The 20,250-nt window shown below is 43.6% G+C and overlaps 2 protein-coding genes across 2 annotated transcripts in view; both read left to right on the plus strand.

Moving 5' to 3' along the window:
* Positions 1-20,250, plus strand: part of LOC6054476 (syntaxin-binding protein 5) — a 430,924-nt gene that overhangs the window by 133,229 nt on the left and 277,445 nt on the right. The window lies entirely within an intron of this gene.
* LOC119769073 lies at positions 3,702-4,794 on the plus strand. Its single transcript, XM_038260972.1, is given in 2 exon segments — positions 3,702-4,530; positions 4,533-4,794. Coding segments are annotated over 2 exon segments (1,053 nt in total). The 3' UTR covers positions 4,757-4,794.

Raw genomic sequence — 20,250 nt, forward strand, 5'->3', positions numbered from 1 at the left:
TACCTGTGCCTACGACGCGGTCGCTTTGTGTTTGTCGCAAGCAGTATTTATTATAAAAATAGTTTTTATTTTTATTTCGGTATCTATTGAAGATAGAGCTTTGGTATCTTCGAGAGAGTTGTTCATTTTGGTAGTTGAGCAACTTTGTCGAAAACAAAAATATTCTATACCTTGTATCTTAGAAAATAAATAGTTTTTTCTTGTTTTGCACAACTAAAATCAACCAAATTGTAATGACGTCTGAGACAATAATATAGAACCTTTTGGTACTAGCAACTTTCTAGAACATGTCAACTTTCTAAAACTTATCGTTTTTGAGATATATGCAAATCAATATTATTTTTCCCCATACAGAGCTGGCTCTGTTCGCTGCATACAGAGCTTAGCTCTGTTCTACCATACAGAGCAGGTAAGGAGTTTTTATTGAGCCTGTAGAGCTCGATGCGTCTCTGGGTAAAACGGGTTATTATGAATGATCCTAAATAAGAATTATTTGATTCTTCTGCCGTGGCGGGGTCTCGTGGCGCAGGGGTAGCGGCTTCGGCTGCCGATCCCGATGATGCTATGAGACGCGGGTTCGATTCCCGCCTTATCCACTGAGCTTCTATCGGATGGTGAAGTAAAACGTCGGTCCCGGTTTCTCCTGTCTCGTCAGAGGCGCTGGAGCAGAAATCCCACGTTAGAGGAAGGCCATGCCCCGGGGGGCGTAGTGCCAATAGTTTCGTTTTTTTTTTCTGCCGATTTTGCACACATAGTAGAAATAATTTTACGAAATTCCTACGCTAAATGCTATAAAAAGGAGTAAAACTACCTAAATTCGCCAAAAAGGGCCCATAGGGCAAAATGGGTCACTCCTAATGGTTTGACAATGTCACCATTCGATTCTCCTGCTAATTTTACGTCAAAATATGTATATAGATATCCTATAAATGTTAATATGGTTAACTTGTAGATTGAAAATCAAGAAAATTCCAATTTTTAGGACAAATGGGGCAAAATGGACCCTTTCCCGTCATTTCCGGTGGGTTTGCTATGCGGCAATCGATTTCTGAGATTTTTTTACATAAGAAAAACTATTTTTCAGAAGAAAAAAACAGCGGCTTCAATTTAATGGGATTAGAGGTGGGTTTCCGCCCACTCAACGGGGTACAAACTAAAAAAGTGTCAAACGAAAAAGTGACCAACCAGTGTAGTGTATATAATTTGAAAGTGAGTGTATATAATTTGAAAGTTAGGTTCTTGAAATACACTTGAAATTATTAAAACAATTCAGAATTCTGAAACAGATACGTATAGTTTTAGTAACACTTGAAATTCTAGAAATATTTAAAATAACTTTGAAAAACTTGAAATCCTTGAAATATGCATGAATTTCTTGATATACCTAAAAAACGTTAAATGCGAAAAATTATGTTGAATTATATTGTTTATAAAAATACTAAGTATAATTAATTTTCTATTCAAATAAATAACCGGTTTCTCTAATATAACAAAAAATCCTGAAAAGGAATAATGAATTAGTTGATTAATCGATATACCAATGTGATTAAATTTTTAATAAATTATTTGTTTGAAAGCAGTGTGGAAATTGAAAGTGCACACACAGAACTGGGAATCGGCATACGAGAGGATAAAGAGCACGACTCGGTAGTAAAATGGTACTATGAACGAACGGAGAGGATAATTCCCGAAATTACCGTGAGTACTTTCCTCATGGGCTCATTTTCCAAAAAAGTTCATCTTTCGAAAAAAAAGTGCCTGTACCGAGGCTCGAACCCAAGACCTTCGGTATATTGAACCGTGCCTTTGCCGTATCGGCTACCATGGTTCGGTAACTAAGTGGCGGTCATTTGTCCATAAGCCAATCAATGGGATGAACTGCTTCAATGAACGAATGAACACGCGAGAGGTTTATACTCTCGCAAAATAGTATTTTCTTCACGTTCCTTTTCGGGAGGACTATCCGCACGGTCTTAAACTTTGGGTGCAACTTGAAATAAAGTTCTCTTTCAAGCTGCTGTGAATTGAATAAAATCGCTGATGTAACAGTACGAGTGTTGTATTCTTTTAAACATACGACCAGGCTTGCCACAACGTAGAGCGGTTTAGTTGCTCTCCACGATTCCACCATCCAGCTTTTTTTGGTACGGTTACTTGCCCTTTAAGTTCAGATCCATTCATCCTCTGAGATAACTCGTTTATAATTAACCTTTTTAAATTGTAATAATTATAATAATTTCAACTTCATGAAATTATAATCCGAAAAATCTTATTTATTTCATTTGAGCTCCACCTTGTCTCATGCATGGGTCCGGTGGTTTAGTCGTTAGCGTGGTAGTCTCTAAACCCCAGTATGGCCTGGGTTCAATCCCCGACGGACCCGGTGGCATTTTTCGAAACGAGATTTGCCTGATCACGCCTTCTATCGGATGGGGAAGTAAAACGTCGGTCCTTCTGCGTAAAAGAGGTTTTGGGTGACTCACCACTAGGGTGCCCAGAATAAGGGACTTTTTTCAAAACCTCGCTCCAGCTGAATATTGTTCCTTGACCTATTTTAGGACTCTGGGCCAAATATGAGCAAAATAGGCCATTATTTACCCATTGATACTCGGAGGTGAAGTTTGTATGGAAAAAATCGAAAAAATGTATGGAAAGCCCAAGTTTCTTACGGTTTGGTCTGCACGGTGTGCTACTTCCATCCAAATATTTTCAAAAGTGAGATTCTTATTGGAAATTTAATGCTCTACAACTTTGTAGAACATACCAAAGCTGTAAAACTTTGATCCTGAAAAGTTATTAGCGATTTAAAAAAGTTACTTTTGTATGAAATTTTTTTTTTTCACCAGCTTTAGGCTCGGGTATCAATAGGTTTATCTCATCCAATTTCGCTAAAAATTTACACGGATGCTTAAAATAACCCAAAAAACCGTTTTCCGCTTGTGGAGCAGGGGGTCATTTTTTCTGGGCATCCTACTCACCACACATAACCTTCAGACGCCTAGAAATGAGCAGAAACTTGCAACAGAGACCACACAAGACCCGGGGTCGTTAAAGTGGAGTGCATTCCTTTGTTTGTCTCATGCAACAATACTACCACCAACCGTACTGTTCCGCTTTCGATGGATAAGTAAAGTTTCATGCAACACCACTATCAACACTCGTACAGTTACAGCAGCGATGGATAAATTAACATTTAAAATAAATGATTTTTTTAAATATTGTATGAATACAGAAACAAAGGAAATAAATTTGAAAAGAAAATGAATCATTTTTAGTGTTTTGTTAACAATATAATACAACATAATATTTCGCATAAAACGAATTTCAATCATTTCAAGTAATTAAATCATTTCAACAGTTTCAAATAATTTAAGTTGATGTTAAATATAAAATGTAATTTTAATGTTTATGGTATTTTAAGTATTAAAAGTGTATCAATTTTATGAAGTACCTATTGTCTTTATTCCACCAAACCGAAGTGCGCAACAGATCTGTTCCGCAAAAAAATCTGTTGCGCAGTTTCTCTGTCGAACTGTCAAGCTAAATTTGAGTATTCCCCTGTTAGCGTGTAGCCGATCTGATTTGACGTTTCTCGGGATTGTTTTGGTTGCTCGACTTTTGGATTTTCGGTACGTAAATAAGTTTTTTTTTTATTTTAAATAAGTTAAAATCAACAATATTTTCCATTTAATTCACTAGGAATGGCCAACGTTATTATGCAGAATGTTCGTCGGCAGCATGCAAGCACGAACACAATTTATCATGCGTTGTATGGCCATTTTTATCTTGGCATTTCAAAAATCATGCTGGCTAAAATCTATGGCAAGGCCTTATCAACGATCTGCGAATGGCTCAAAAAGTTCAGTTCAACCGGCGGTGTTAATCGCAAGAAACGGGACCAGGTGTACAAGAAGTTTGGAGCAGCAATGAGAGCTTGGATTGTCGAACTTTACAGTCGTAGCCCGATTTTGTTTCTGGACGAGGCGCAAGAATTGTTCCAGCGCAAGTTTAAAATGTCAATCAGCACATCATCTATTTGTACTATTCTGCACGAAGCCGGGATGTCATGGAAGACTATCGAAAGAAGGGCGATCCAGATCCGGGATGACGAGATTGTGCGATACGTGAGGGAGCTGCTGTCTATTCCCTGGGATCTGTTCCACTTGGTCTTTCTCGACGAAGTCAGTTTTGATAACCGTGATATGCTTCGTACGAAAGGCTACGGAATTGTTGGCGAGAAGGTTATTTTCCGAGGGGAGTTTTGCCGAAAACCCCGAGCATCATTATTGTGTTTCCTTGGCTCCGATGGAGTTCTGGAAAGCTTCTGGACCGAGGGCACTTTCACGCGGGCAAAGTTTTTTCAGTGCTGCCGTGATTTTGCCCTCAAGAACAAGAAGGTCCAATGCTATCCAGGATTTCATTCCGTCTGGATCTTGGACGGGGCCAAGATCCACTGCGATCGACATATAGTAAAGTACCTCAGGACGACTGGCATTTTACCAATTTTCCTCCCGGCCTACTGTCCGTTCTTCAACCGGTGGAGATTGTGTTCGGGTTGATTAAACGGGATTTACAGCGAAACCATCGACACAACGAACCTGTGATGCACGAAATTCTTGACGCGATCAATCGGTTCAGAATTTATCCGTGCGTAAAACTGTTCGAACACTGTGGATACTATGCTGGAGGAACTTTCTTACCGGAAAAGGGTTTGGAACAGAACCCGAAGAAATTCGGCTTGAATGTTTTGCCATAATTGATGCGAATAATAAACATACGACCTAGCATACGACTAAAAAAAGTTTATTTCGAGTATAAAAGTGATAAAATCACAATGAAGCATGCATTCGTGGTCAGAATCCCGTCTGTCCGTAACTTGGGATGCCAGGAGCTGGCTCAACTCGTTCTCTTCTGGCTGAACTGCTGTTTCCATCGCGGCCGTAATCTCCGTGCTTGCCTTTGTCTCTGCCTCCAGCAACTCGATCTTCTTAAACGCCCCTTGCAGCAAATTCAAAGCTGCAGACAAATCGATTTTGATGTCGGCGACCTGCTTAGTCCAGCGCGCATTCATCGTGTTGGCGACCACCATCCCACGATGAACTGAGTCCAGACGGGCTGCTTCTGAAACACCAACCCAGCGGAAATACTTTGAGATCATGGTCGGGGGGTTCGCTTCCTTTTTCATCGTTTCCTGTTTGTGCGCTGCTGATCCGTGTATGATGCTGGCCCACAACATCCATGAGCTAAAATGTCCTTCCAAGTGCTGGTGCCCATCACGAAGTTCATTAGCCAGAGCTGCCTCGTCGACGGTAGAATTTGCTCCAGCTCGATCTGGCCTGGATGGAACAATCAACCTCTTCAAAACATCCTTGAACTGCGCACTTGATTCAACATTAGTTGAATACGCATGAACAAGAACCTTAATTGACTTTCCTCGCCACTTCTGCAACAACTTCGGGGTCAGACTTCTCAGCTCGTACATTTTCTTGACCGTCGCGTCCTGGACCGTCATAAAGCTATCTACCGATTCTCGGCCAGGCTTCTCTTCATCAGCCCATATTGGGACGTCGTCGTCGAAAATGATCTTGCGTTTCACCAGGCTCACGCCAGATTCCCACAGAGAATCGATTATATCTCCAACCGATTGCCCGCAGACCGTTTTCACGAAACACTCCTTCGGTCTGAGCTGGTTCTTGAAATTACGCTGGCAAAAAACGCCTTCGAACGAGAAAAGGTCCTCGCCGCCTGGTCTGGTGATTTCCAGAACTTGGGATCGATTTTGCGACGGTTCCCCTTCTACTTGAACTTCCTCTCCTTGATCATCCTTACTTCCGTTTCCGTCTTCGACGGAGTCGTCCTCAGTCGATTCGGCATCGACGCGTTCGTCTGCAAACGGATCATTCCGTCTCTTCAAAATCATCGTACTCCATCTCCGACTGTTCCTCGGCACTGTCCATTCTGAAATTCAACGAAAATTGTGGTATTATTATCAAATTTAAGTTCGATTGATCAAAAACGCTAAAAAACGTACTCTTTCTAGGAAAAACGGTTCCAAATGTTTCAAGAATCACGTTTGTTTTGATGCGGTTGTTTTTTTTTCTTGGCAGATGACAACATAAAAATACTACACTCTAAATGGGATCCCATTAAATTCTTTCGCGAGTGTTGAGTGGTGGCCTTGGGAGATGCGCTCGTATTTTGATTTTTGTCTGCATACACAATAATAAATAAAAAAGAAAAATATCAAGTACCTATCTGAACTAATAAAAGTTCTAGTACTTGTCCTTCAAATATTTTAAGTACCGTAAACCGGGGTGACTTTGACAGGATTTCAATTGTTTTTGGAATATTTTCCAACAGGTAAGGTTGTTCTCAAGATCATTATTTTTAAAACATGTACTGGGGTAGGCCACACAAAGTCCATGCACTATTTTGGAAAAAAAAATTTTTTCAATAAGGCTTTCTAGGCCCAGTGAAAAAAATATAATTTAATTCAAAAATGACGAACTCCTCGTCACAGTGTCCTGATGCAAACAATGATCGAGCTGTAGCTGTCACAGCCCTGCGAAGTATGTTGTCTGACATATCGGGCAGCCAGTCAAAAAAAACTAGCTAGAAGTCGCCTGACAAAAAACTTTTGCTAGAAAGAGATAGGAAACCTGATGCAAACAAACGTCCAGCTGTCATGTAAACATACTTTGAATGTGTTGGTAAATTTGTGACTAGAAAGCCTTATAGTGTTAAGAAAAATAATTACGTTAAAAAATCTTAGTTTATATTCCAGGGTGACTTTGATAGTCATAGTTTTTCTTGTTAAAATCATATTTAAGATGTTCAAACTTTATTTGTACGTTAAATTTACCATCACTAAAGTAGCTGATAAAGTTTTTAAGAAAAAAATCAATGTTTATATTTAGTTTACTAAGTTTATAAGTTTTTTAACAAAATACATATAAATTTCAGGTAAAATTGTTAAAAAGTCGGATTTTTGCCTAAAATTGGTTAAAACTAGTTTTGTTTATAAAATTATCGATTTATATTGCATTTTATACTGAATTTGAAGCAGGAATCACAAGTTTTCACATTTTACATGAAATTTGTTCAACTGAAATTGCTTATAAACTTGGAGATTTTTTTTAACTTGTGTTTCAAAAACACGTATTATTTATTATTTATTTTTTGATTTGATTTGATAACCAACAGGGCCACAAGGATGACCTATGTAGCGGTTGCCTAGAATTACAGTGGCTCAGACTTAAAGGTAGTATCTTCAAATTACTGTCGTATGAAGGGCCAAAAGGGGGTGGTTGGACGCGAACAAGCAAAATCACTCACGGTGTCCTCAGGGGAAAGAATCTCCTTCCGACAGTAACCTCCAATAACTCCGAAAGAAATCTGACAAAGCTGAAAAACAGGGCTCGCACCCTGCTGGGGGCCTAAAAGGGCGCGGCAGACAGCTGGAGACTGACAGAAGTCAATAGATGTTGTAATTGGACAATCCTTAAGAATTGTACAATTACTAAACCATTTTCCCCTTGTGACGTAGTTCTGGTCTTCCACTATCCACATCCAGTCTCCGCCATTACAGCATACTGTCCACTGCCCTGATGCTCCCTCCCCGATCCCCGGCTTTGATTCTAACTACTGATAAAAAGGAAAATCATAGATGAGAAAAGGTCAATGCGGATGGAGAGCAAATCGAGCTCAGTATCCCCTCACAAAGACTGGTAGTAAGTGTGAAAAAAGAGAAAATGTAAGGAAAGACAAGAAGAAAAATGAAAAGATAGTATGTCAATGCGGATGGATCGATGATCCCCTCACAATGACATAAATGAAACAGATGGTAGGAAGAAGCAAAATTAGAACTGAAAATTAGGAATAAGAAAAAGTCATGGCAGATGGAGAGCAAGTTGTGGGCAGAGAATGTGAATGCAAGTTCAGTTAAGATTTGGTCTGATGAGGATTTAAAATGGACTGATCTCACCGAATTCCTCGATGATGGCTTGCGTTTCTTCTAGAACTGGTCTTCATGACTCGAAATCATTTGCGCAGCAAACTTGCCTCCTCAGCTAAATCCTTGATATTTTAGAGGGCAGCCAGGCAATTACTTCAGTTCAGAACCCACTCTGGTCATGGCCCTCGGAATGCCATTATGTCCCCGAATCCATTCTCGGCCCCGTTTCCGAACGGAGTTTGTCCTCACTTCACGGAACATGCCATTCATGATGCTGCTGACCACATTACTACATTTTCTAGAACTAGTGCCAAAACGGTTCCAACTGGCACTGCGTAAAACACACGGAAAATTCTTTTTAAAGCTTTTGCTACACGGGACCCAGCTGATTTTTATTCACAAACTTTTCCTCTATTGAAAACAGTATTTCAATTGATGGGGGACATTCCTCCTCTTCATCGGAGATTTAACGATACGCGAGGGACCACGGGACGGAACGTAACCGACGACTTTGAATAAAGAAATCTTCATTAATTTTAACTGAAAATATTTTTTTTTTTCATCAAAAATGACGCGAGCGAAAATTTTGCGACCTTCCTATTACGCGACCTACTTCGATCTTTGACGTATTATTTATTATTTACAAACTTATTTAACCTTCTCCTTGTGGAAAATTATCCAAGGAATCCGAAAATGCATTCCGTTTTCCGATTCAAAATCATGTTCATTGAGAAAATCATGACAATTTGAGAAGTTTGAAATAATGACTTCCATCAACATTTTCTTAACTATAGTTAACTAACTTTTTGAACTTTTCAAAATTTTATGAAAAGTTCTACTTTGAACACTTCTCTACCACAGTCAGTACCACGATTCTAAACCATTCCGTAAGTATTTTAATTGTACTGTTCATTTTGCGGAAAAATCGCGAACCTATCAAAGTCACCCCGTTTTACGGTATTTCAGGTTTTTTTAAGTATTTCTAGTGAATCTAGTTTCTAATGTATTTCACTTCAAGTTTAACAAGTAATCAAGCATTTCAATAATTTAAACAAATTCAAGGATTAAAAAAATAATAATTCTCCGTCACAGTGTCTTCATGTAAACGACGAGCTATCACATTCCCTCCTAAATACCTACGTTGGCTAACATCGTGTGGTCAGTAAAATAAAACAGTATTTAAAGTTTAATAAAAACTTCGATTTTTTAAAGAATTTAACTATTTCAAGTACCGTAAACTGGGGTGACTTTGATAGCCCGGGGTGACATTGATAGAAATTTGATTTGGCCACTAATTTTGATACATCCGATGTAACAGTCACATTTTTGCATATATGTTCGATAATAAGCTATCCCTTAATGCTTACATACTTAAAATTCTCAAAAATGTTTAGATACTAATTTGACGGGCATTTGAAAAACCTATCAAAGTCACCCCAGTTTACGGTACTTCAAGTTTTTATTTATTTCATCGCCTCCATCTATAATGCTCAGGCTGTATAAACTTAAAAAAACTAACATTAACTTATTCTAGTTTTAAACACAGTTTTGGACACGACATAATCAAAACAAGAGCAGATTTCGTTAAATTGACGGAAACAAACATCTAGCGGGTTATTATAACCATAGTCAAATATATGTCTCGGAATCCACAGCAGGGGGCGTTCCCCTCTGAGTCCTTGGCGAGCCGGTTCATTGAAGCGTACGTTGTTGCGGATGCTGCGGCAGTCGATGTTGCCGCGCAGCAGATCGAATACGAAAAGACGCTGCATCAGGGTCCGACGCTCGGCAAGTGACTGCAGCCTAAACAGCAAGCAGCGTCCTTCGTACGATGGCAGGATCAGCGGGTTATTCCATGGCCGCTTGCGCAAGGCAAACCTCACGAAGGCACGCTGGACTCGTTCAATCCGCGCAGCCAGCGTTACGTGGTACGGTGCCCAAACAACCGCAGCATACTCCAGGACGCTCCTGACCAGCGACGCGTACAGCACTTTCAAAGCAAACGGGTCGTCGAAGTGGGCGGTGTTGCGCTTCTGGAAGCCTAGCATCGCAAAAGCCTTTCCAGTTGTCAAAGCGATGTGTTCGTTGAACTTCATTTTACGATCCACGGTCACGCCTAGGTCCCGGATAGAGTTTACACGATCTAAAGGACACCCATCGCCCATCGTGTAGTCTAATCGCAGAGGGTTCCTTGAACGACTGAACGAGATAACCTTGCACTTCTTCACGTGTACCTTCATTCCATTTGACTCGCACCAGTGCTGGAGCGCATTGACGTCCATCTGTAGCGAGCAGCAGTCGACGTTGTTCTTCACCGAGCGGAACAGTTTCAGGTCATCAGCGTACATCAATGTGTTAGAATTTGTAAGCGCACATATTTCGTTCACAAAGAGAATGAAAATGAGTGGGCCGAGGTGGCTGCCTTGTGGGACGCCAGAGGGAATGTCAAATGTGCTGGAACGGGCGATTCGAAGATTGACAAAAGCTTTCCGATTCGTCAGGTACGAAAGCAGCCAGTTGGTGATCCAAGCAGGAAGACCGAGCTTGCGGAGCTTTCGAACGGTGAGTGCGTGAGGTACCTTGTCGAAGGCTTTCTCGAAATCTATGTAGATGGCGACAACCTGTTCACCGGATTCAAGGGCATTTACAGTTGAGTGTACAAATGTTAGGAGGTTGGTTGTTGTTGAACGTTTCTGCATGAATCCGTGTTGATCATCCGAAATGATCGGACGCACCACCGCGTACAGCCTATCATACACAATCTTCTCCAGAACCTTGACAAGACAGTTCAGGATCGATATCGGTCGGTAGTTCTCGACTTTCTTGGTGCTCCCTGATTTATGAATCGGAGTGATTGACGCCACTTTCCACATCGCGGGATAAACGCCTTTTCGAAGAGAATCGTTGAAAATCCTCTTAACTGGAACGGTGAGAGAATCAGCACAGGCTTTGATCAGCGACGGTGGAATTCCATCCGGACCTGGTCCTTTAGCTCCGTCCACTCCAGAAAGCGCCTTCAGAGTTTCCTCGTCGTTGAGCACCGGAAGCGGCAGCGGCAGATAGTGAGTTGGTACATATTCAAATTCGTGGTCGCGGGGTGGAATTACATCAGAACTGTGCACCGACTTGAAGAAATCAGCGAAGAAGTTGGCGGCGGTGGCTGGAGATGTTGAGTTCAAATCGCGGTACGAAACGTCTGTTGGAGTTCGATTGGCGTTTTTCCGGCTGTTCACGTAACTCCAAAACTTCGATGGATCGCTCTTTAGACTCCTTTGTGTGTTGTTGATGTAGGATCGAAAGCTTTCTTGGTTCAGCGCGTTGTATTCGTCCTCGATGTTTTGTACGTCACCTTGTCCCATGCTGTCTTTGATTCCATGTATCGAGATGTTGCCTTGCGTAAGCGGTTTCTGAGCGTTCGTAGTTCATCGTTCCACCACGGCAGCTTGTATCGGTGGCTCATTCGACGGATTTTCTTCGGAACGACTTCGTGTAGGATGGAATTGAGCCTTTCATAGAAGTTTGCAGTAGATTCATCTACCGAGGAAGTGTCAAGCAGAGTGTCCCAGTCCACGCCGGATATTCTCTCGTTCAGGAGGGCATAGTCACACTGGTTAAAATCGAAGATTTCATCTGCATCATCAAGGTCGTCATTGCCACCGTGATCATAATCCAGTTTTAAAAGTATTGGCTTATGATGAGCGTCTGGTTTTAAAGAGGACATGGCGGATCGATGAGTTCAGCAGCAGTCGCATCACTCACGAATGCCAAGTCAAGAAGATTTCCGTGTGCACTCGCCAGATTGTTGATTTGCAGAAGTCCGCAGGAGAGCATCGATTCCAACAGCAAAACCTCCTGTTCTGCCGATGCGTTGATTGGGAGAAAGCTGTGCGTATCGTCATCAAAGAACCAGGTTAGCGCCGGAAGGTTATAATCGCCGACGACGAGAACCAAATCTCTTACTCCCGCCATGCCGAGAATTTGCTGCACAGCGCCCGTGTGGAGCTGGTACACATCGATGTTACTTGCTGGTCGAATGTAGATACAGCAGATGAAAAGTGCCTGATGTGGTAGAACAATACGGACAGCGATTTGTTCCAGGCTGCCACAGCCCACGAGTTCGACGTCTTTGCAGTTCCGTCCTGTTTTGACCGCAACCAGTACACCTCCCCCGCGTTGAAGTGATGATGTTTCTGCACTTCGGTCGCAACGAAAAATGTCATATCCCGCAGCAAACTCGGAGTTTTTAATCCCCGGTACCAGCCACGTCTCCGTAAAGATGATGACGTCGTAATCACAGGAACTAAGGGCTAACAGCACGGAATTTGTCTTTATCCTTAAGCCTCGCACGTTTTGATAGTACACATTCAAAAAACCACGCTCTGACGACGCAGAAGCTGGATCAGATGCAGTCAATGCAGCAGGCATGCCGGAATTCGCGGAACCAAGGTCTTCCATAGTGCTGTGGTACACGCACCCCGGTGCAGCAAGAGTTACAAAAGTCGACGGCGGTACAGTAGCGCTGAAATCTGAACGAGCGTCAGGGCTGGTATGAGGCGTGCTGAATTGGTACTTGCCGAAGAGCACCGGTTGAGAGACCCCTCCCCCAACACCGACACCAGCACCAGGACGGCTCTGATGGCTGCAACCAGCTGGACTTCTCGTGCGGTAGCTGAATGAGGACGTGGTGGCGTTGGGCAGGCGAGGGGCTCTCATAATGCTTTCTACGGTGCGTCCTGGCGAAGACTGGATGGCTTGGGCTGGCAGTGGTGAAGCGTTTGCAGTCCGCGTCAAGGTCGACGTGAATGGACAAGATCAGTGAGTGGGACTGGCATCAGGTAGGACACGTTGCGATTGAAAAGGGCACCGGTTGAGAGACCCCTCCCCCAACACCGACACCAGCACCAGGACGGCTCTGATGACTGCAACTAGCTAGACTTCTCGTGCGGTAGCTGAATGAGGACGTGGTGGCGTCGGGCAGGCGAGGGGCTCTCATAATACTTTCTACGGTGCGTCCTGGCGAAGACTGGATGGCTTGAGCTGGCGGTGAAGCGTTTGCAGTCCGAGTCGAGGACGACGTGATGAGACTCGAACTGTAAGTTGGGCAGGCATCAGGTAGAGAAACTTGCAATTGAGAAGGATACTTGCCGAGGGGTGCCGTTTGAGAGACCCCTCCCCCAACACCGACACCAGCACCAGGACGTCTCTGATGGCTGCGACTAGCTGGGCTTCTCGTGCGGTAGCTGGGCGAGGGCGCGGTGGCGTCGGGCAGTCGAGGGGCTCTCATAATGCTTTCTACGGCGCGTCCTGGTGATGAAGCTGGTAGATGTTGAACTGAAGACTGTTGCGGAAGTGAGGGTGTTGATCTGAGTGTGTTCGTTAGTCTGTCTCGTGATCCATAGGTGAACCACTGTGACTCGCAGGCGAAGTTGGTTCCGTATCCTTTTGGGTCAGCTCCGTGTCCGGCGTAGATTTCGGGGTTGACTTCGACGTTAACTTTGGTGTTGGTTTCGGCGTTTACTTTGGCGTGGCTTTCGGCGTTGACTTTGGCGTGGCTTTCGGCGTTAACGGTTTTGTTGGTGTAGGTTGGGCAGGAGGAGGAGGCGGATGCTGCTGAGTCTGGTTGATCGCGTTTGTCGGCTCCCAAAAAAAATCTCCGGAGCGCTCTTCAAATTCTCGGATCACAAGACCGCGAGGCCACGTGTTAGAATCGAGAGCCCTGTCCTTCAAGTCGACGTGCATGCCAACTTTGAATGAGATGAACTTCATTCTGCTGACATCTTTACCTTTGGCAACCAGCATTTTCACTTTGATGTCATTGACACCAAGGCGATCGACGGCGAGCTTTGTAATTTGTTCCTCATTCACTCTTCGGGAGACGCGGGATAGATACAGCCAGAAGCGGTCTTCGACGCTGGCAGCTATTCCATTCCCGTCTCATCATCCTTTAGAACGCCATCGACAAGTCCTCCATGTTTGCCGACGTCATCCTTCGGTGGCAAGGGATTCGGCACTGGGGGTGGCGCTGGATTGTTATCAAAAAGACGGCGCGATCCTGTGCCACGTGAACCACCCGCACCTTGACCGGCAGACCTAGGGGTCAACGAGTTTGACGCAATAAGCTTGGCAAAGTTTGAGCTTAACTCAGATTTCAACTCAGACAGGATTTCCGACTTGAGCTGCTCCACTGTGCGATTGTAGTGGCTCAGCGATAGTTCCTGGCCAGCCTCAAATGCGCATTGGACAGAGCGACGATGGCGCAAGTCCGTCATAAGGGTTGTGCAAGAACGGCAGAGCCAGAAGATCTGGCGGTGTGCAGCAATCTCCTTCAGCAGCTCCGTTTTGGCGCCACTGCAATTCAGATGAAACACCGCGTTGCAGAATCCCTGGCACGGAACGTACTCGTCGTTAACATCCCCGGCGCATGCGTGGCAGAGGATGGTGTTCTTGGAGATGTTCAGCGTCGACGCAGCAGACATTATGACGGTTTAATTAGCTCCGATGTCAGTCTTCCCGATTTTAAGATGATCAGGCTTTATCAGGCCACAGCAGTCAGCAAATCACCAGCAAGTAGGCAACCGAAGAACACGAGCTAGCCTTAAATCCGCTATCAGTCAATAGATGGCGCTGATTCAAAACAAAAATCGTGCTGGGGGAGCGATGAAAACAGTATGTCTCCGTTATCACTTTCGTAAACACAATACTCAAAACTAAATCCACTTTTTGGGAAATTAACACGCGGAAAATTAAGTGCACTCCAACAGTTCCGAAGAGATAGGCACTCAAATAGTAAATCGGCGCGACGAAACAGTTGCTTTGCACTCGAAAATCGATGAAATTAAGCGGCACTGAGAACAATATAAACAAATCTCGTCACGAATACTCAAGTATTGTAAATATTTCGAGTTTATTAAGCTTAACAAGTATTTTAATCGTTTTTTTAAGTATTTCATAAACTTTTTCAAGTTTTTAATATAGTTTAAGTATTTCAAGTACCGTAAACTGGGGTCAATCGGGACACATGGAGCGAATTGGGACAGCAGTTTTAACCATGTTGGAGCACAATATTTTGATTTTTCAGGTTGGTTTCGGTTAGAGCAGACTCAGGCCAACAAAATGTGTAAATCCATTTCCAAATTTAAAAGTTTTAAGTACTCTAGAAACTGCTGTCCCTATTCAGACTGTAGTCCCGATTCACCCCAGATTACGGTAATGAAAGTTCTAATATTTTCAAGTTTTCATATGGGTCACTCTCCGCCAACTTACACAGCAGTTGCCCTGACGCCTCTTCTATTTTGGTGAAACTTTGCTATAATGGGTAATTTTGGTCCTTGTTTACGAACTGGAGGTCTATTTTTCGAAATCTCGTGACGGTGGGGCTGTACCACAGAGTAACCTAGAGCAAAAAGTTCATTTCAATGTTTGGCTCCAAAAGGTTTGCTGGTAGCAGGCGTGCGATATACCTACGATGTACCGCGAAGTGGAACCAAAAATCAAACGACAGTGGTGACTCTGTGGTGGTACGATCCCTTTCATTTTTTTTGGATTTTTACTTTGATAAGTTTTTCAGTGATTTGTAGCTCGAAACCGTGAAGAGATAGAAATTTGGTGCCAGAGGGACTTTTGTGTAAATTTGGGCGCCCGACATGAGGGCGTACTGAAAATTCCGAAACAACGTTTTTTCATCAAAAAAAAAAATTAAAAAAAAGTAGTTTTAAAATCATCGCAATTTCCCTTAAGTCCAACACATATTTTTGTTGAAAAAGATCTAGAGTTTTTTTTAAAGGTCTGGAAATATCTTGAAACGAATACTAAATTCGGAGGATCGAGAGTGACTCCGTACTAAAAAGCTGGAGGGCGAGATCGCAGAAATAACTAAAGTGGTGCCATAAAAAAGCCTGTTGCACTCTAATTGCATCTAACCGTTACTGTTGTGTTAATTTGTCACCCGGAGAGAACGTAACCCGTGCCGTCTGTGTCGTCGGTGTTTTGTTAGCTGATTTGACAATTGCAGTTGGAATTGTTGTTGTTTGTCAACGATGTCTGGAGATGCTGATATGTTTTGTGCAGTTTGTAAGAAGAAAGAACTCGACCAGAAAAAAGTCATCGAATGTGCTCACTGCGGTTCCTGGGCGCATTTTAAGTGCAAAAATGTCTTGGACAAAAATATTCCGAAATTGCGGTCGAAGCCATACTACTACACAGAGGACTGCCTGGCGGCCCAACAAAGCTCATCACGCAGTTCAGCAGCAGATGCAGTTCTTTTCAGTCGCATGAATGCAGCCTGTCTGAAGTGACTGCTATTAAAACCGGATATTATATTGTTACGGAGATTGAAAAGTCGAAAAACTTCATCTCAGCCGAATTCAAAAAGCTCAGGAGGGACCTGGTCACTTTGGGCAAGGACCACAAGGAGCTGGCAAATGCCGTAGGTAGGTGATCTGCACGGTAAACATCACACTGTGAGCACAAAAGTGAACCAGCTTGAGCTCGAGGTGGACCGCCTCACAAGAGCTGGGATAACCAATAATATGGTTATTCTCGGGCTGCCTACAATGAAGGGTGAGAACACAACTGACCTGGTGAGAAAAGTAGCTGCCTCTGTGGGATGTGAGCTGAGTGAAGACGCCATCCAAGATGCCAGGCGCTTGAACTCCAAGGGCAAAAACAGCGCCAGCACGTCTACGGCCCCGATCAAGGTCACTTTCACCGAGGAGCAGTTCAAGGAGGATCTTTTTGCCCAGAAGAAAAACCATGGACAACTTCTTCCTTCAGCCGTCGACGCGAAATTTGCTGCGTTCAAAAACAGAGTCGTGCTGCGGGACGAGATGACTTCGTTTGGAATGAACCTGTTGAAGGAGGCCCGAGAAGCTGAGTATCTTGCCGACTTCAAATTCATTTGGCCTGGCCGAAACGGAGCTGTGTTGGTGAAGAAATCGGAGAATTCATCCGTCCATGTGATTCGCAGCAGTGTAGATCTTCAGAAGCTTAAACAGCAAACGTCGAAGCGACCACTCAAATTATCGGTTTGTTCATCTGAGGATTCATCCCCGGTGATTGATCGCAACAAACGTGTCAAAAATCAGCACCAGTAATGACTGCTGCTGAAGATCATTTTTTGTATTGTGTTTATAAATGTTGAATACCAATAAAAGTTTTGATTGTATTGATGAGTGGCTTATTTCCAATACCAATCTACCCTATGAGTCGTCTTTGAGAATTATGCAGCTCAACATTCGCAGCATGAAAAATGTAACAAAGTTCGACAGCATAAAAGAGGTTCTACACAGATTCGACAGAAGGGTAGACATAATTGTACTAGGTGAAACGTGGATTCAACAAGATCGCGTTTGCTTGTTCAACATTGCGGGGTACAAGTCTATGTTTTCCTGTCGGAATGAATCAAATGGGGGCCTGGCAGTTTTTACCGAGATGAACTCGATGTGGATGAATGCTGCAACACAATTAAGGACGGTATGCACCATATCCAACTGGTGCTGAAGCGGGGTAAGCCGATTGATTTCCATGCGATTTATCGTCCACCAAATTTCGAAGCAAGGAGATTTATTTCCGAAATGGAGCAGTTTGTGTCCAGCAGCAAACCAGGGCACGATTGCATAATTGTTGGAGACATGAACATAGCAGTAAACCAGCCATCCGTCAACACCGTCCAGGAGTACATGCGTGTTCTGAAGTCCTACAACACTTACGTGACAAACAATGTGGTTACTCGACCTATGAGCTCAAATGTGCTGGATCATGTCATTTGCTCTGAAGCGCTGCTCGATAAGGTTGTGAATGAAACAGTCTTTCATTGGTGCTGTCTTCATTCAATCTTGGTTGCAACACAACGAGAACGACTCTGGAGAAGGATCATCATCGATCATAGGCGACTAAACCAACAATTCCACGAGTTTATGATAGGGTTGCCGATGGAAATGTCAGCAAATGAGAAACTTGCAGCAGTAATTACCAACTACAACAATTTCGTCAAGCAATGCACTAAAACAGTAACGGTTCAGGCTAAGATAAAGGGTCACTGTCCTTGGATTACGTTTGACCTGTGGACTATCATGCGCTGGAAAGAAAATCTTCTTAAAAGAAGCAGACGAAATCCGCTGGACGAAGAAGTAGCAGGCCTGCTGAGTCACGTGTCACGGATGCTGCCAACCAAAAAGGACAGGTGCAAGAAAGATTACTATCAAAGATTGCTTTCAAACACCAGCCAGAAGAACGCGTGGAGGATTGTAGGAGACGTACTTGGAAGGAACGGTGTAAATGATGCACCTCGGTCTGTGAACAAAATCTGCCAGCTGTTCAACGAGTTCTTCTGCAGTGTTGGGCACAAACTTGCGGCCACTATTCCAAGTGATCGAAATATATGTCGCTTCAACACTCTGCCGCGCCGTCCCGATTCTATGTTCCTCAGTCCCACTACGTACAATGAAGTATTCTCGTTGATTAACCAGCTGGACACCAAGAAATGTGCGGGACCGGACAACATATCTGCAACTTTCATTAAGGTGCATTACGAGGTGTTTGCGCAGCTGATAACAGATGTCTTCAATGAAATCATCATGACTGGACAGTTCCCGGATTGCTTGAAAGTGGCTCGAGTCGTACCGGTTTACAAGGCAGGAGATAAGAAGGACGTCAACAATTATCGACCGATCTCAACCCTCTCAGTCTTAGACAAACTGATAGAGAAATTGATCGTTTGCCGCGTTAACGCATATGTAACAAGAAAGACCGACGATCGCCCTGCAATTCTTTACTCACACCAATATGGGTTCAGACCGGGGTCGAGCACACTTACGGCAACGTGTGATCTAGTCGAAGACATATGATTATTTATTATTATTATTTATTATTAATCCATCGAACCAAGGGTCTACATGGATGTTTTGGTTGGCGAGGGCAAAAGCCGATGTGAGTTGAAACATTAGAATCATTCTCACAAAGGCACAAAACCTCACTTCTTTTAAAATAAATTACATCGAGATTGATAACATGACAACAAACGTGGTAAATTACAATACATATTAAAAATTAGTCAAGTCATTGTCGTCCTATGCGTAACCGCCCAACGACGGGATCCTGGCGAGGCGCACCAAGCAAAGTTCTTGTACGCTCCTGGAACTCGATGCGTAGTTTTTCGCGAAATCTTGGAATGGGCTCGTGAAATTCAAACAGGAAGTACATTTCATTGAACGCCGCCGACATCGATCGAACTGGTGAGTTGTTGTGGAACTCGGTCCTGACACGCGGTCGTGCGAGGAAGTTTGGACGATTTCGCAGGTCCCTAGAAGAAATTTGGGTATTAAGTAAGTTTAACAGATTGGGGGAGTCGATTTGCACAGTCAGTATTTTAGCAGCGAAGATAGATTTCGATATTGTCCGACGATTTTCCAGGGTCTCGAGTCCAATCAGGTTACAGCGTGCCTCGTAACGTGGTAGTCTAGTTGGGTCCGTCCATGGCGTTCTCCTACAGGCAAACCAGACAAACTTTTTCTGGATCCTTTCGATACGATCGATCCAGTTCTGGTGGTAGGGAGCCCATATAACTGCCGATGATTCCAGGTGTGAGCGGACTAGCGCGCAGTACAACGAGCGTAAACAGAGGAGGTCGTCGAATTCGCGGGTCATTCTAAACAGAAAACCGAGCTGTCTGTTGGCCTTGTTCACGACTGCTGCTTGTTGTGGGCGAAAAGATAAGGGTTCGTCTAGTAGAGCTCCTTGATCTTTCACTACTTTCAGACGTTCGAGCGCGTGTCCATCCAGTGTGTATTCAAATGTAAAAACCCTCCGGCTGGTCTTGCGATGAAACGATATCATAGTGCATTTAGAGACGCTCAGCTCCAAACGATTCAACGCACACCAGTTGGCAAATTTGTCTAGGCGGGACTGCAGTCTGTAGCAATCAGGTAAGTTGTCAATAGCGAGGAAGATCTTGAAGTCATCAGCATACGAGAGATTGCAGTTGTCGTTGAAGAAAGAGTTGGAGTCGTTGACGAAAGTGTTGAAAACAATCGGGCCGAGGTTGCTACCCTGTGCCACTCCTGAACCGTTCGAGAACTCCATCGACAGCGATGTTCCAATTTTCACCTGAATGATCCGATTTTTGAGATAAGACTCAAGCCAGCGACAAAGACGTGCAGAGAAACCGAGTTTTGCAAATTTTTGAAGGGCAATGTCGTGCTCAAAATATACAGCTCGTTGGACTCCAAACTACTTGCAGCCACCCTCTTCATTGACCTCAAGAAGGCATTTGACACCATAAACCACGATCTTCTCCCACA

The sequence above is a fragment of the Culex quinquefasciatus genome, chromosome 1, assembly GCF_015732765.1.
Source record: "Culex quinquefasciatus strain JHB chromosome 1, VPISU_Cqui_1.0_pri_paternal, whole genome shotgun sequence".
Classification (NCBI taxonomy): Eukaryota; Metazoa; Arthropoda; class Insecta; order Diptera; family Culicidae; genus Culex; species Culex quinquefasciatus.